Here is a 13,484-nt window from a genome sequence, read left to right as displayed (position 1 = left end):
TGGTGGCCAATACTAGCCATATGCCACCAATGTTCGAGATGGGTATAACCCTTTAAGGATCACCCTTGCTGGAGAGTATCAGACAATATGCATCTGTATTTAAAAGGGATACCCAGGACAGAAAATGCATATTTGGTCTCCATGGGCTGCGTATACTATTGCAGTTCCACCCCTTTACTTAAATGGGGTTTGGCTGCAACACCATATCCAGCCACCACTGTACAAGGATGGTACTGAATCTAGTGGAAGGTTCCTAATCCTAAACAACCCTTTTTAAAACTTCACTGGGGGAAGGAAAACCCATTAAACACATTTTCTAGTTCTACATCTATATACAAAACCAGATTACAATGGGAATATTAGCTACAGCTTTTACGGTTCTAAAATACATTTTAAAAAAACCTACATAATTTCAGTTAAAAGAAACAACCAGTATTTCAATCTGCTGACTGGATGTTTATGTGGCACCAACATGGCCCTTCTCCTCTGAGGTCAGGACAGGGGCCTTAAATCTTAGAAGAGTGCAAGAAAAATAAAAGCCAACATCTTATTCCCATTGATCTGGTTTTTCCACAACTGATATTTAGCAACCATCTACAGGATAGGCAATAAGTCTGATAGCTGGGGTCCCCAGTGATTACTAGATCAGCATTTCTGTATCTGGGTATACCTTAATGGAGATCTCTTAAAACCCAAATAAATATCAGATGATATAAACCAATGAATGCAACGATGATTATTTTTATAGGGTGCAGAGGGACAAGAGCCTACTACAACATAACCAGCACAAGTGCATAGGAGGAGTCACGTCAGGCAAAATAATACCAACCACTAGAAAAGGGACAAAACTAACAAAAATCTGAGTGCAGCAAGCATACAAAAAATACAGAATTTTTGGTAGACAAAACAAAACTGTAAAACCAACTGGTGCAGGAACTTGCATAAAATGTATGTGTAGATTCTCATTATGGGCTAGTGCATTACATTCTAGTGCAAAAAAAAAAAAAAAGTATTTCACATATTGGGGATTAAAAAAGCAAACATTTTTCTAAACTATAATAAACCAAAAGTGAAAGTGAACACAACAGTGTGGTAAACAACAACGCGATAAAAAGTAATTGAAGTGCAATGCAAAGTTATCACAAACCAAATAAAACAGTGAACCATCCAAATAAAGAGACATTACTGGTCACATTACTAGTGATGAATACAACTGGGCTCTAATATGTGACATTCCTAAAAGTGCTAAATATTCCATAACTGGTGGCAAGTGCCAAGAAACTAATGTGCGCACAGCAAACTAGACAGGACAGTCAGCCCCCTATCTCCTATAGCATGTGCACTCAGATAACCAAATAAATACTCAAAACAAACAAGGGGGTTCTCCGGCCTTTTAATACTCATGACCTATCCCCAGGATAGGTCATCAATATCAGATCGGTGGGGGTCCGACAACAGCCGTTCGGCTGTACGAGGAGACCGCGCCCGAAGTATGCCGTCTCCCTTCCTGCTCGCTGCTGCTTTGCCATAGACATAGCAGCAGCAGCAGGAAAAGAGACAGGAGACTGCAACTGCACACCTCCTCTTCATAGAGCTGATCGGCAGGGGTGCCGGGTGTTGGAACCCCGCCGATCTGATCTATCCTCTGAGGATAGGTCATAAATATTAAAAGCCTGGAGAACCACTTTAACAAAAGAGCAACTGCAGCAGCAGGATTCAAATTCCGGCTTTTTCAAAGGCTGGCTTCATGACCGGTCTTCTTCTAAATTGATTTGTTCTTCTATCCTTAAAAAGAGAAAAAGGTGGCATTAAAAAACATTTCTGGAAAAACCTAAAAATTTTCGGACTGTAGGTTGCACTTTGTAGAAAAATCTTCCTAAATAGTGTCTGCTTCTTAAGTCTGCAGTTATAGTGCTCCAGCAGCGCTAGACTTTTCCCTTAGGAGAATTGGCAGAGCGCTCATACAGTGCTTTGGCCAATATATGAAAGAGCAAGAGCAGAGTACTTACAAACTTCTCTATCTTCTTACATTTTATTAAAGGGAGTCCATCACCAAATGGTACCTTTGTCATTTTTTTCTGACTTTCACCAGCAGGAAAAACGTAGTTTAATCCATAGGCAAATGAGGGCTCGCAAGTGCCCTGAGGCAGCGTTCAGTGTGTAGCTGCCCAGGCTGCTCTCCCTTCTTTTTACATTACTCCTCCCCAGTCTCTTCTTTGGCCCACCCTGCAAATCCCTTGCATCATCCACAAGACCTGCCGAGATCCCGCGCTTGCACAGTGCACCACCGGCCCGGGCACTGTGATGCCCATTGTGGGCACGGCATCGCTACATGTAGTGCGCATGCTCCGGCAAACGGCGAGAAACAAGGTGACTAGGTGGTGGACCAGAATCAAACAGGAGGACTGCATGCCTGGGCCGTGGCTGCTCCTGTGGATGATGCAAGGGACTTGCAGGGCAGGCCAAAAGATTCCATGTACTATCACCCTATGGGGGCTTATAGTGAAAAAATTAAATAAGGGAAAAATATAAAATAAAACACCAATATATTAAAAGTTTAAAGTCACCCCCCTTTCCCAATTTTACATCAAAAAGTCGTACATACCACAAAAATGGTACGAACAAAAAAAAAAAAAAAAAAAAAAAAAAAGGAAAAAACTACAGCTCTGTAGACCAAAATATAAAAAAAAGTTTTGGGTGTCAGAATATGGCAATGCAAAGAAAATAGATTTTTTTCCAAAGGTTTTTTTTTTTTTTAAAGTAGTAAAATACACACACACAAAAAATAATAATAATAATAAAATAAAAAAAAATATACAAGTTTGGTACTGCCGCATTTGTATTGAGCTGCAGAATAAGGATGTCAGGTCATTTTTAGTGCACAGTGAATGCTGTGATGTCAAAACCCCAAAAACCTTGGCAGAATTTTATTTCCGTTTTCCAATCCAAAACATAGTAAATTAAAATGGTGGCATTAAAAAATGCATCGTGTCCCGCAACAAATAAGCCCTCATATAGCTATATGAACGGTTATTAGAACGTGGGGAGGATAAAAAAAATATGGAAATGCAAAGATTAAAATAGGACTCCTCTTTAAGGGGTTAATGAATTACTGAAAACATGATGACAACTGCAAGTTTTCGAGGCTACTCAGGCATCTTTTACGACAGTATTTGAAGATTCATATTTGTATATAGGAAAAATGAGGTTATGAGACAAATGATGTTAAGCAGATCAATATGAGTGTAGGAGTAAACAGCAATGACCACATCATCACAGACATGAAAGTATTAAATTTTAATAAGGAATTTCAAATCTCAGAAGGACAGGAGAATCTGGGAATACAAGTTTATAACAACTCTTGACACTTAGATCAGAAATGAATGTCTTGTGGAATTATGTCCTAGGAATGTGCCTCTCACTCCTGGGTTCATCGCATTCATGAACTGGATATCTATTAGGCCTATTGCACATGACCGTATGGCTTTTTCAGTGTTCTGCGGTCCGCAAAAAATACAGATGACATCCGTGTGCATTCCGTTTTTTGTGGAACAGAACATCTGGCCCCCTAATAGAACAGTACTATCCTTGTCCGTTATGCGGGCAATAATAGGACATGCTCTATCTTTGAACGGAACGGAATGCATACAGAGTACATTCCGTTTGTTTTTTTGCAGACCCATTGAAATGAATGGTTCCGTATTCAGAACGTAAAAAAAAAAGAAAACTCACTCTGCTCATCTATAATTGGACCAACAATGTACTGCTACAACTGTTTGTTTACTTCTCTACTCAAATTGATCTTCTCTTCATCACTTGTCTCATCTACCTCATTATTCCGAGGTGCTTTGGTGAACACGTATGTGATTCTTCGGATACGGTCTTAAAGGGGTTGTCTCACTTCATTGAGTGTCATTTATCATGTAGAGGAAATTAATGCAAGCCACTTAATATATTATTGATATTGCTTCCTTTGCTGGCGGGATTCAGTTTTCCAGCACATTATACTCTGCTCGTTTCCATGGTTACAGACCACCCTGCAATCCATCAGTGGTGGTCGTGCTTGCACAACGTAGGAAAAAACAAAAGCCTATATGCACTTCCATGGTCCCGGTCACCAGAGAGGTAGACGCTTTTTCCTATAGTGTGCAAGCACAACCACCACTGATGGATTGCAGGGTGGTCTGTAACCATGGAAACAAGCGTGTATAATGTGATGGAAAAATGAATCCAGCCTGCAAAGGAAGCAATATGAATAAGAATAAATACATTAGTAAGTGTCTTGCATTAACTTCCTCTACATGATAAATGCCACTTACTGAAGTGAGACAACCCCTTTAAAAGACTCCTGAGAAAGTGGCTCAAGTAGCCTTGAAAGCTTGCAACCGGGTCATCATCTTTTTAGTTAGTCATTAAAATGTATCAACCACTTAAAAATCCCAACTTTTTTTATCTTCTGTCTCTCTGCAGGCACCAACCTGATCAGTGCAGGCTGGAGAGGAAGCTGAAGGATCATTCAACTAATCCGCCTCTGCACTTCTCTTCTAGCTCCCTAGCACTATTCACTCAACTTCCAATGGCTGGCCTCAAAATGGTATGTCTCGAAGCACAACGTTACTGCTGGGTCACATGCCTCTTGGAGACATTGTTGAGGCCAGTAATTTCTTGACCCCATCCATGTTCAGAGACAAGGACCAGAAGACCAGTGAATAGTTACAGGGAGTCCAAAAGTATGCACTTTTCCACAGAAACAGCTAGTTGAGGAAAAAAAAGTGTGTACATGCAGTCGAGAACTGTGTGTATGGTATGTGTATTTAGCAGAGCTGTGTGTGCATGAACTGTGCACCCAGCAGAGCCATGTGTATAACACAGTCCTGATCAAAAGTTTAAGACCACTTGAAAAATGGCAAAAAATCATATTTAGCATGGCTGGATCTTAACAAGGTTCCAAGTAGAGCTTCAACATGCAACAAGAAGAAATGGGAGTGAGACAAAACATTTTTTTTGCATTCAATTTAATGAAAACAACGAATAAACTGAAACCGGCTGTTTTTCAGCTGATCAAAAGTTTAGGACCACACCTCTCCCCAAAAAAACTAAACCCGCCCAAAACAGAAATCCAACTTCCAAACATGAACTCAGTAATGAGTAGCTCCGCCGTTATTGTTTATCACTTCCAAAATTTGTTTCGGCATGCTTGATGCCAGCGTTTCCATGAGGTGAGTGGGAACAATTCTCCAAGTGGTGAAGACGGCCGCACAAAGGCCATCTACTGTCTGGAACGGTTGTTCATTTTTGTAAACTTCCCTTGCCATCCATCCCCAAAGGTTCTCAATTGGATTTAGATCAGGGGAACACGCAGGATGGGCCAAAAGAGTAATGTTATTCTCCTGGAAGAAGTCCCTTGTCCTGCGGGCATTGTGTACTATAGCGTTGTCCTGTTGAAAAACCCAGTCGTTACCACACAGATGAGGGCCCTCAGTCATGAGGAACACTCTCTGCAACATCTGGACATAACCAGCAGCAGTTTGACGCCCCTGCATTTCCTGAAGCTCCATTGTTCCACTGAAGGAAAAAGCACCCCAGACCAATTATGGTGCCGCCTCCACTGTGGCGCGTAGAAAACATCTCAGGTGGGATTTGCGTCTCATGCCAGTAACGTTGGAAACCATCAAGGTTACATTTTTTCTCATCAGAGAATAAAACTTTCTTCCACCTTTGAATGTCCCATGTTTGGTGCTCTCACGCAAAGTCCAAATGAGCAGTTCTGTGGCGTTCAAGTAGACGAGGTCTTTGAAGCAGTTTTTGAAGCCCTTCAGTCTCCGATGCCGTCTGATGGTTATGAGGCTGAAGTCAGCACCAGTAAGGGCCTTAATTTGGGTTGAGGATCGTCCAGTTTGACGGACAGCCAATTGGATCCTCCGGCTCAGTGCTGATGACATTTTTTGGGGTCTTCTACTTGACTTTTTTGTTCCATAACCCTCAGGATCATTTAAGAAATTCCAAATGACTGTCTTACTGCGTCCCACCTCAGCAGCGATGGCACGCTGTGAGAGACCCTGCTTATGCAGTTCAACAACCCGAACACATTAAAAATGGGAGAGTTTTATTGCCTTTGCCATCACAACATGTGACTACCTGACAGAAAATGGACAATTAATCCACAGATTTGGCCTTTTAAAGGCATGTGGTCCTAAAAGTTTGATCAGCTGAAAAACAGCCTGTTTCAGTTTAATCGTTATTTTCAATTAATTGAATGCTCAAAAAATGTTTTGTCTCACTCTCATTTCTTCTTGTTGCATGTTGAAGCTCTACTTGGAACCTTGTTAAGATCCAACAATGTAAGATATGATTTTTTACCATTTTTCAAGTGGTCTTAAATGTTTGATCAGGACTGTATGTGCTGCAGTGCTCTGTGTATAAAATGTGTACTGCAGAGCTGTGCGTGTATTTGTAAAAAAAAAAAGCATGGTCACAGAGAGCCAATTCTGAAAATATAGTAACATGGCATGGGCCACATACGTATACTAGGATAGATATATTTAATGAGTTTACCACATGCACCATTGCTGTGTATTTCAACTGCCAGAAGAGGACACTAAGATCAACAGGGGCTGACAGCAAACTATTAACCCTTTACGCCAGATGCCAATGTTTGTAACCTTGATCCATCCACTTCATTAATCTATCAGGGAAGTTTGAATTGGTACAAAATATTTTATCCTAAATCTTCTGTTTTCTCTAAACCTGGGATGCGTCTGACGGTCAGGTTGAGTCTTGTAGTCTAGAATAGAGAATGACCATAACACTTCAAAGGGAAATAAACTGCTGAGTTTTCAGTCCCATCTCAGACTAAATATACACCTCATTAAAACATTAAAATACTATGACTAAAGCGCTGCTGAATATATTGACACTATATAAAATATTGTTGAAGGGGACCGGTCGCCACCAAAATTCTGCAGGCAGCATGGTGAAGAGCAGATTGATATATAGTGTTGTAGGAAAGGATTTAGTAAACCTTGTATTTTATTAATTTCAATTCCTGCTCTTTCTGGGCTTTGAAGGTGATTGACAGCTCTCTGTATAAACGTGATGGAGGAAGGCTGCCAGTCACTGATAGGACTGACTCCTTGAATTTAAAACCCAGAATGAGCAGAAATTTAAATGTAAAAATAATTAAAATAAAAAAAAAGAAGACTTCCGTGGGCGGGGCATCTGCCTCCATCAGGGCGCACATACAAAAAAGTGCCTGCAGAGGGGACATAGGCCCCGAGGCCCACACCCCACTCCTACCCTGTACCACACATTGCCTGGCCAAGACAAGCCTGCCAGCTGCACCAACGATCCCACGCTGACCCCCCCCCCCCCCCCCATGCTGTGGGGAGTGAAGACTGGAGAAACCAGTGAGTACCTTTGATCGGTCGGCTCACTTGTCTTCAAAGTCACACAGGCCAGCGGGTTTTTTCCTTCCAGTCTGTAACATGTCATTTTCAAGCCAATAGTGACATCTAGTGGTCTAAAACAGAATAACACCACTTGCTACTATTCCCGATACATCCACAGTGCTCTGCTGCCAAGTTGCACTAGAATCTCTCCGATTTTACTCAGACTTCAGATGATCCATGAAAATCACCCTCTCAGGCTTATAAACCAACCATAGTAACATAGCTGAGTGGACTAATATGACCTACTGACACCCAAAACATTGTCATTGCAAGGCGACAACAGGTCATACCGCAGTTTTTTTTTTCCTCCTGACGTCATAAACGCCCTATGAGGTCCATCCTCCCAGGCCTATACTGAAATGACGACACCAGACAGCCAGCCTTAGAGCTGACAGATTATGGACAAATTTGTGGCCAAGAACTCTTTTACAACTACACGCAAAACCTCTCAGGCGCACTTTGTTCCAACCACCACTGATACCGCAACCAGAATGTCTAAATCTATGGGCAAACTGACACAAAAAAAAAAATAAAAGACTACCCAAGGACTCTCCCAACCAGCCTGATATACCTTTCTCTGCTGAACTTATAACAGACTGACATTACGCCACCTAATCTCTCCCCTAGATACGCCCCTTTGCTCTCCCCTGAAGAGGACCCTAACCACACTTCTACTGTGGCGTAAGAAGTTTCTTGGGTTCTTTTACCCCTCTTTGACAAGAGACTGGAGGTACTCCACTCCTCTATCAACTCTGCCTTACAAATTAAATGTGTTTCTCTATTCATCTCTGCTCTGCAGCTTCATGGAAAGTTTATTGAACTTTCTATGAATCTGCCAGGGGCAGATTGGCCATAGACCTTACAAGGAAATTTCCAGTTGGGACGATGCCCAGGGCCACCCAAGTACTCCTCTCTGGACAGGTACATAATGAGCTCTGAGGGATAATTAAAGATTGAGAATTGGGTACTCATGTACATGGACAGCTATCGCACATGCCCTCCTGAATTCAACTGATAAGATGCCTTTATTGTCACTGTACAATACAAGGAATACAATGTACAATACAATGAAATGTTGTTTGGAGCAATCCTAGATGCCATGGACAGAGGAACAAAGAACTGACATTTAAATTAAAGTATTACAATAGAAAAAAAGAAACATTGCACTAGAAAGCATTACTATTCACAGTTCCCAGTATATATAATATAGCGCAAGATCAAAGTAGGAAGTGCTTATGACTATATATACACACACACACACAAAAACGGATTCAGACGCCACTGCAGACAAGAGATCATCATGGGTTCATGAATGCAGCAGTCACTTTCAGTCTGTGGTAGTTTCTATCCTAGGAAGGGGCAATAGTCTGAGCATTTAGGAGACTGATTGCTTTGGGGTAAAAGCTGTTCTTCAGCCTAGTGGTGCGGGCATGTAGGGCTCTAAGACGCCTACCGGAGGGTAGGGGAGTGAAAAGGCTGTGGCCGGGGTGAGTTGGATCCCCCAGGTGTGGCCGCATTTCACCTCCTAAGCACCCTGCTCCATATTCTAATCAGAAACAACAACTGGAGGAGGACAGAAATTGGCATCTATTGATGGCCACCACAGAGAGATCACTTTCGGGCAGTATATTGTGCTACAATATGGTATACAGTTCTGATGGGACAATATTGCGCTATGGTATTGCTGACGCCGCTTACCTGTATTGCCCCACCTTCTGTCAATTTGAACCCTCCTATAACATGGGGCCACTTAGTTTTGTTTTTTTTCTCCCAGGGCCATTTTAAGTTCCCAGTCTGCCCCTGGAATCTGCACACCGGATAGAGTCAAACAGAAAAAGGCGAACAGTGCTAAAAATTTTCAGAATGTCATAAGTAACCCCCCCCATTCACTGCACTGAAAATGTCATGTTACCTTTATTCTGCAGGTCAGTACGAACACAGCAATACCACACTTAGATTTCACTACAACATGCTTTGAACAGAAAAATTTGCGGTGTCACCATATTCTGACATCCAGAACTTTTATTTTTATATACTTCAGTCTACAGAGGGCTTGCAGGGCAGGCTGGCTGTAGTTTATTGGCACCAATTAGGAGTACATATCTACAACTTTTTGGGGTGGTAAAAAAAAACAACAACAATGATCTGTGCATTTTGATTTTTCCCCCATTACAACATTCACTGTTTAGGATAAATACTTTAAGTGATGCTAATTATGTATTTTATATGCAAAACTAAGAAGGGGGGGGTGACTGTTTAATAAAGTTATTCTATATACAATTTAAAAAACAATTTTAATCTGATCATTGGATCGCTTATACCAGTAATGCCCAACCTACGGCCCTCCAGCTGGCTCATATACCATATAATGGGGAGAGTATCTCCTTAACTTACATTGAAAAGGGCACTCTAGGGTAAAGTTATTGCTACTATATGTGTTGACACGAAAATGTTACCAACCTACATTGTGTGAACAACTGTCAGCAGTTTTGTCCATGCTAGGCTGCTAACAGCACTATGTAGGGGCAGTACAACATACCTTTTGTGGAGTTTCTCATCAGGACTAGTGTAAATAGGAAGTTTTATTCTGCGAGATTCTGGTCCTGCACATGCCCAGGGTATGGCTACACTGTGCAGTGCTCTCTAAAGAGCTGATTTACAGCCCATTCCCACTGCTTGACAGTTGTAGTTTCTAACCAGGAAAACACTACAGCACGCTTCTTGGCTACAACACCTCCTCCATCTGCCCGTGGGATGCGCGCGCACATGCCTTCCAGCTCTTAAAGCGCCAACACATGAACATGCTAATGCCCACCAGCCTATAACCGGAAACCCTCAAGTACGTAAGAAACCTTCCCTTAAAAAACTTGTATGGGTGCACGAGTAACAGGTTAAAAGCTAGTTTCTGCAAAGATGTGCTGTATCCATTTGTCCACTGGATTGAGACCCTCTGCTGCCTGACCTCCATATTAACTATTCACTGCCTGCCCAAACATTGGATTGTTCATTGTCTGCTGGCCCTGACACCTTGGTGTGTCCCTGTATCCCTTGTATGCCCCACACTGGTGTCTCTACCCCTGTGAATCAGATGTCAATCACAGACACTTTCAGGAGGTAGTGGCCTGGTGGTTCCCACCCTGGTTTAAAGGGTGAGTCCCAGGGGACTGCCAGGATAATGCACTTGGGTTCAGTCCAAAGCCAAATCTGTTGGTTGACAGTGGTTCCACACCCACTGCCATAACAGCTTGCTAAGGCCATGGAGCCCACTGGCCCACCCAAGATGGGTCTGCCTGTGGTGTATAAGGATAAACCAGTCAGTGGGCACCAGGACCAAATCCTGTAGTTTCTGAATATTTCAGCCAGATTGGATGCATTGACTACTACTGCCATCTCAACCTGCAGCATAGGAACAGCGTAGGGCGGTTTCTGTTTGCATCTGATGCTTCCCCCATGCTATAAATGGGAGTACATGTTATGCTGAGGCTTCCTGAATCAGTACACCATCCACTTTGAGATACAAACCCAACAGGTCCAAAATAGCCTTCCAATTCTCTCTCCTGTCCGGTGAAGCACTCGCCTGGGCCACTCCTCTCTGGGAGTGCAATGACCCATTGTCCAGCAACCTTCAGGAGTTCTTGTGAAGAACCTGGTCATACCGATTCAGTGGCCTTAGCTTTTCTGCCCCTCTGCCAGGGCAGCCTCACGGTCAAGGGGGTTTGCCATTCAATTCCACATGCTTGCCACAGAGCTGCGACTTGGTGGCAGTCGCCTGGGAAGGTTTGTCAGGATGGACAAAGGATGAATTATGTGGATGTGAAGTCCCATCCACATCGGATGACATGATCACCTGCACAGATAACCACTCTAGGAAACTCCTCAAGGCGTATGTGTAAAAAGTGAACCTTCGGATTGGCGCCATCAATTCAGAGGCCCTTAGCTCCTCCCTCAACTGTAGCCCAGGAACCCATGCAGGTGGACAGAATCAGACTGTCAGAAGAAGAGTGCAGTATACAGATGCAGAACAACCTTTGCAGAGGCAAGAGGCACCATGTCAGGTCCTGTCCCCACAAGGCAGGAAATTACTGCACCAAGGGTTGGTTGGAAAGACTATTCTGGGCAAGAATACCCACTTGCCAAAACAAGCCTTTCCTGGATTCCGTTTTGGCAACTTCCTTCATAAAGCGTTGGTGGTCCGGCACTGCACGCCCACTGCATGCTCTTGTTGGGGTTTCCGCAATTCCTCCTACATGCTCCTACAATCATCTAGAACAGTAGCCAAATTCTGTTTCAGGGCGCAGATTGTTATTATTGCTGTATGGCTTTAGTACGGCCTCCTCAGGTTCCAAGGATTCTTCAGGGATTACCTCCACCTATACCAGCTACTCTGACATGCTTAACAGGGGAATTTGCCACTGCATCAATCCTGCAACTGTCCCATACCATAGCAGCAGACCATGCGACTGCAATGAAGCCCAGTTTTAGTTGGGATTATCTCCTCTTCTACTGGAGGTAAAAACTTGGTCAGGACTCTAACCTTCTCAAGGAAGAACTTTTAGCAAATGAAGCAGTGGAAAAATGGCCCTCTGTCCAGTGTGGGGGCCTAGTTTGATCCTTGCTATTGGGCCCTTACCTCTCTATGTATGCCACTGCTGAAACCACTCCACCCCATGGTTAGGTTTACCCAATAGTCCTGCCTAAAAAACCCAGGCCATCTCTGAAAAGGCCTTCTCGGATTCCAGTTTGGCAACTTCCTGCATAAAGCCTTGAAAGATGATTCATCTAAATGTCCTCCTCTCCTGCCTGGGCATTCTTATTCAATAAGAAAATGGATCGATCTCTTCAGCCATGTATAGATGATCTGAACAAGATCACGGTAAAATATAAGTGCCCACTACCTTTGAAGGATGGCTTTTAATTCCCATGACAGCCATTATGAGTAGCTTGAAACATATACAAAGGGGTTAGGGTCCGTGCTGCAATAAAGGAAAGCTTAGGGGTAACACAAAAATTGTTTTTATGCTGCTTCCTCCAATCTCATCTTTCCTCCTTTGCAGCTTCTTAGTCTCTGAACCAATGAGCGGTAGTGGTATGCTTCTCACGCAAAATCGTAATCTTGAACATATGATAAAGCCCGAACCGGGTTTTGCTCCTGCGTCGTCTGGGGCGTTTCAGGTGAAACTGGATAAAGGAGGAGATTGGAGGAAGCGGCATAAAAAGAACCAGTGATTTTTGTGTTACCCCTAAGTTTTCCTTTATTGCAGCACAGACCCTAACTTTTTTTTTATACGTTTTGGACTGAAAGTAGTGAGGACCTACTTCTACAAAGGGACTGCATCTAATATCAGCACACAATCTAATACACAAAACTTTTGTATATTACAAGTAGCTTTGACATGTCCTTTGGTCTATGAAACTCTCCTGCAGTATACCAGGAATTATTTAACGATGTGTTCTGCGACCTGTTGCATGTCTGTGTGGCCCACCTTAATGAAATATTTATTTTATTTTGATCTGTTCTCACACCGGAAGCACGTCTGCACTGTCCTCCAGCATTTGCAACAGAACAGACTATGCCAAATTTGAAAAGGGTCTGAGAAAACCTCCCTACTATTCCTGGGTTATATAATAATATAACATCTGGTATTCAGACAGACCATGAGAAGCTGAAAAGTTCTGGAATGGACTCGCCCCAAGGGTCTGAGGGCCATACATTGTTTTTTGGGTTTTGCCAATTACTACTGGTAATTCAGATGGATGTATCCTCTGTGGGAGGTGGAGTGGTCCTCACTCAGAAAAAGTCCTTAGGCAAAATGCTCACCTGTGGTTTCATGTCCAGGTCAATCTCTTGAGGAGCGGAATTACTCCATTGGGTCCAGAACTGCTTTTTTTTTTTTAAATCAAACTGGCCCTGGAGAAGTGGTCATCTTCTGAAGGGATGTGTGTAAACCTGCCAATAAGAATCTGACATACCCTCAGTATGCCAATGCCTTAACCCTCGCTAAGCCCAGCGGTCATTTTTTTTTGCACTTCCGCACT

General features: G+C 42.9%; 1 protein-coding gene across 1 annotated transcript in view; it reads right to left on the bottom strand.

The window, feature by feature from the left end:
• Nucleotides 1-1,709: 1,709 nt before the first annotated feature.
• Nucleotides 1,710-13,484, bottom strand: part of DAZL (deleted in azoospermia like) — a 113,549-nt gene continuing 101,774 nt past the window's right edge. The window contains exon 11 of the mRNA XM_044295520.1: nucleotides 1,710-1,785. Within this exon, the coding sequence (XP_044151455.1) occupies nucleotides 1,717-1,785 (69 nt within the window). The 3' untranslated portion in view covers nucleotides 1,710-1,716. The remainder of the gene's footprint in view (nucleotides 1,786-13,484) is intronic.

Source organism: Bufo gargarizans, chromosome 5, assembly GCF_014858855.1.
Source record: "Bufo gargarizans isolate SCDJY-AF-19 chromosome 5, ASM1485885v1, whole genome shotgun sequence".
Taxonomy (NCBI): domain Eukaryota; kingdom Metazoa; phylum Chordata; class Amphibia; order Anura; family Bufonidae; genus Bufo; species Bufo gargarizans.
Note: the sequence above shows the minus strand (reverse complement) of the source record. Positions and strands in the feature narration are given on the sequence as shown.